Source organism: Strigops habroptila, chromosome W (genome assembly GCF_004027225.2).
Source record: "Strigops habroptila isolate Jane chromosome W, bStrHab1.2.pri, whole genome shotgun sequence".
NCBI classification, from domain to species: domain Eukaryota; kingdom Metazoa; phylum Chordata; class Aves; order Psittaciformes; family Psittacidae; genus Strigops; species Strigops habroptila.
The window spans coordinates 16,988,504-16,992,799 of NC_044301.2; the positions used below are offsets into that span (position 1 = coordinate 16,988,504).

A 4,296-nucleotide genomic window follows, 5' to 3' on the forward strand; every position below is an offset into this window, starting at 1 on the left:
GAAATATGTCTAATATTTTGGCATGTTCAATTGTCAATACAAAAGCAGTAATTTCTCTTTGAAATGGGTTATACGTGAAATTTACTAGTTTCCACCATGCTTGATATGTTTTCTCAAACTCTGTGGTAGTATGATTTCTAGCAATAATTGTTCATACCTCTTGTGGCAAAAGTCCTGTTTCTCCTTCCCTAATAATAGCCGCTGCAACGGACTGTAACCAAAGTTGTGACTGAATACAGCTTAAAGCTAGGGACACTTTTCCTCGCAAATTCCCTATGAAGTTAGTAATGTGATATAGGTCCTGGGAGGTGTGTTCTGCTAACGCTGTTGTAAGATCACTTACCAACTGCTGTGTTTCAGCAATGGTAAGGAGAGATGATCTGAGCGGAATTTCTAGATTTCCTAACTCTGAGGTGACTGTACTTAATTTATTTATGAAGACTCCTTGATCAATGGAGTTTAAGACTCCCATTCCTGATCCGAACCATCCCATCAAATCCCTTCTATGTCTAGTATGGGGTGTTCTAGACTGAATCCAGGTTCCCCATCCTATAAGGCTTTGGTTAATAAAAGATTTACATTCTGATTTTATGGCTTGTAGCTTTACTACCACTTTCTTTAAAGAGTATTTGGGGTCTAGCATCAATTTTTGTTCATTTGATTGCCTTACCACATAAGGTCCTGCAAATGAGAGATTGTGATATTTGACTGCGCATTCTAAAGGGAAGGAGTCTGTAGGGGAGAAGGGAGTAGGTGTGGTAAGCATGGTGACTTCCACTCTCAGCCTAATCGTTATTCTATCAATCCCTTGTTTCCAGTTAAATGCTAGAGTATTTGGTTCGGTCACTGCAAGACTAAGTCAGCAGGTTTCCCTATCAGAACAGTTAATTAAAATTTGATTTTGATCTGGTCTTATTCAGGATATTATAAACTCAGGGGTAGAGTTTTTAGGACCCTTAAAGAAAAGTTTAGGATAGGATATGTTTCCATATCTTTGGGCACATATCAGAATTTGGGTGTTATTATTAACAGATATTGTTGTGGAGTATTCCCCCAGCGAGGTCTTACGGGTACCTCTTGAGTATCGTGTCTGACTGTATATTGTAAATAAATTCCCCCTTCTATCTTTTCCTAGAGGGAAAGATTCAAATTACATTTCTTAGTGGATTGATCTTGTGGTATTTTAATGTTAATTTGTCTAGAGGCTTGTCTCCATCTGTGGTTCTCTACTACATATCCTACACAAGATAAAGCGCTGTCTTCCTGGATATTAAAAGAGTAGGAACACTACACTCATGCAAGGTACAGATAGGGTGCAGTCTGGATTTTGGCTGGGTATTGCATAAAGATTTACCATAATAACTGTCCATGTGATCTATTTTGGCTCAAATTGGTATGCCAGAGTGACAGGTTGGGAACCTCTTTTGGTAAATATCAGGGCGAGCTGTCGGTTTTCCCATTCTTTATGAGTGGTTGAGTGACCGTTTATGGTCAGGAGAGTATATATTGTTTTCGTGACCTCACCCTCATTATCTGTATTAATCAGTCCAACGTTTCCTTTGTATGCATTGGTCCAATCTAGTGAGTCGTTGTATTCTATATCAAAGTGCTTTTTACATACCCTGGAAGTCTCGGCAGTTCTCCCAATTACAAAGGTGAATACAATTACTGCCATAAATACACAGAAGTGGGTCCAATAAGCTCTGCTTTTCATGTCGCAGTAGACTTTTCTGGTGCAGGGGCTTTCTTTATCTTGGAGTAGTGCAGCCAAGTGGTTATCCCACGAGCTTTCACTGCAGTGTATGTCGTCAGGAGTGTCTGGTACGGTCCTTTCCACTTTTCACCTAATGGATGCCCTGTGAATGATTTAATGTAAATCCAGTCTCCCGGCTTAACGTCATGTAATGGGTGATCAAGACCTCTTGATCGAGTGTCCATTACCTATTTGTTAATATTCAATAGTTGTTTACCTAATTCTATAATGCAATCTCTCACATACCATTCTCCCACCTGATTTAAATCTTCCCCTTGATATTGTACAGCATATGGTCATCCATAAAGCACTTCAAAGGGGCTTAGTTTCTCTTTTAATTGTGGTTTAACCCTTATTCGCAACAAGGCTAGAGGTAATGCTTGACTCCAGTTTAAATTAGTTTCTTGACAAATCTTTGCTAATTGTTGTTTAATCAAATGATTAATTTTCTCTACCTGTCCACTAGCCTGTGGTCGATAAGGGGTATGTAACTGCCAATCAATTCGTAATATCTGACAGATTTGCTGTACAATTTGTGCACAAAAATGAGTACCTCTGTCTGAGGATATGGTTGCTGGCACTCCAAATCTGGGGATTATCTCATTAAGGAACAACTTGGTTACTTCTCAAGCCTTGTTGCTCCGGGTTGGAAAAGCTTCTGGCCAGCCAGAGAAGGTATCTGTTAGTGCTAAAAGGTACCTGTACCCCCCTTTTCTGGGTAATTCAGAGAAATCAATTTGCCACTGTTGTCCAGGGACATTGCTCTTCCCAATCACCCCTAAATTGGGTTTACTAGTAGTCTGGGGGTTATTATGGGGACAGAGTTTGCATTGTTTTGTTATTTGTGTTACTGTGGTGTACAGGTTACATCCCACTATTTGTCTCCTTAAACTATTATATAGGGCATCTGCTCCCCAGTGTGTCTTATTATGTGCTGCTTGAACTATTTTCCATAATATTTGTTCTGGCACTACTATTTGTCCTTCAGGAAGAACATATATTTTATCTTTAAGTTGTGCCTTTAAATCCTGAGCTAGTTTTAAATCTTCCTTTGAATAAGAAATTTCAGAATTAATACTTACTATCTTTCCGTCTGGTATTATGGCCAATAGGTTTACCTCTCCTTCTTCTGTCGCTCTTGTTGCCTCTAAATCTGCCACTCGGTTTCCTTTTTCCTGATCCGTGTCACCCCTTTGGTGTCCTCTGCAGTGCATCACTGCCACTCAATTCGGTAATCTTGCAGCTTCAAGAAGCCTCAATATCTCTGCAGAGTGCTTGATTTGTTTTCTGTGAGACATCAAAAGCCTGCGCTCTTTCCACACAGCCCCATGGGCATGAACTACTACAAACGCATATTTTGAGTCTGTCCAAATATTAATGTCTCTTCTGTTGGCTAATTCTAGTGCTTTTGTTAGAGCAATAATTTCGGCTTTTTGCGCCGATGTTCCTGCTGGGAGGGCTCGGGCTTCAATGGTTCTCTGAGTAGTGGTTACAGCATATCCTGCTTTCTGAACTCCATTTTGAACAAAGCTGCTTCCGTCAGTGAACCAGGTTTCTGTTTTCGGCAAGGGTTCTTCTTTTAAATCAGGCCGGCTTGAGTAAGTAGCTTCGATGGTTTCTAGGCAGTCATGGGTTACTGGTTCCCCGACTGCTGCGGCATTGCTGAGAAAAGAGGCTGGGTTGACAATATTAGTAGTGACTATATCTACATCATCTGCTTCTACCAATATCGCTTGGTACTTAAGGAACCGAGAGGGAGACAGCCAGTGCCCCCCTTTTTTTCCAGTACCGCAGATATGGTATGTGATAGCAGGACAATAATCTTTTGTCCCATAGTAAATTTTCGAGCTTCCTGGATATTTAGGACTACGGCTGCTACTGCCCATAAGCATCCAGGCCATCCTTTGCCTACTTCATCTAGTTGCTTTGAGAAGTAAGCTACAGCTCTTTTATAGGGTCCTATATTTTGAGCTAGGACCCCAAGGTCTATGCCTTGTCTCTCGTGTGAAAATAACCAAAAGGGTTTGGTGACATCTGGCAGTCCGAGGGCTGGGGCCCTCATTAATTCCTTCTTTAATTCATTAAATGCCCATTTTGCTTCCCCAGTCCACTGTAATTCCTTCGTTTCTGTTTGCAGCAATTGGCATAGGGGGTTTACTAATATACCATAATTATAGATCCAGAGTCGACACCAACCTCTCATCCCGAGAAATGTCCGAAATTCCTTAGGTAACCTGGGTTGAGGGGTTTGGCAGATCATTTCCTAATGTCCTAATTTCTGCTGCCTCCCTGAGACCTCATACCCCAGGTAGGTGACTTCTTGCTTCATTATTTGTGCCTTCTGCTGAGATACCTTATATCCTTTCAGTCCAAGAAAATTTAACAGGCTTACTGTCCATTCCCTACAGCTGTTTAAGGTTTCGGTGGCTATCAACAGGTCGTCCACATATTGGAGCAAAATTCCTTCCCCAGTGGGTACCGTCCAGTCTTCAAGGTCTTTTGCCAGTTGGTTTCCAAATAATGTTGGGCTATTTTTGAGGCCT

General features: G+C 41.2%; 1 protein-coding gene across 1 annotated transcript; it reads right to left on the bottom strand.

Moving 5' to 3' along the window:
• Positions 1 to 1,710: 1,710 nt before the first annotated feature.
• On the bottom strand, positions 1,711 to 3,956 carry LOC115619256. Its single transcript, XM_030511304.1, is given in 3 exon segments — positions 1,711 to 1,941; positions 2,872 to 3,527; positions 3,530 to 3,956. Coding segments are annotated over 3 exon segments (1,314 nt in total).
• Positions 3,957 to 4,296: the final 340 nt, after the last annotated feature.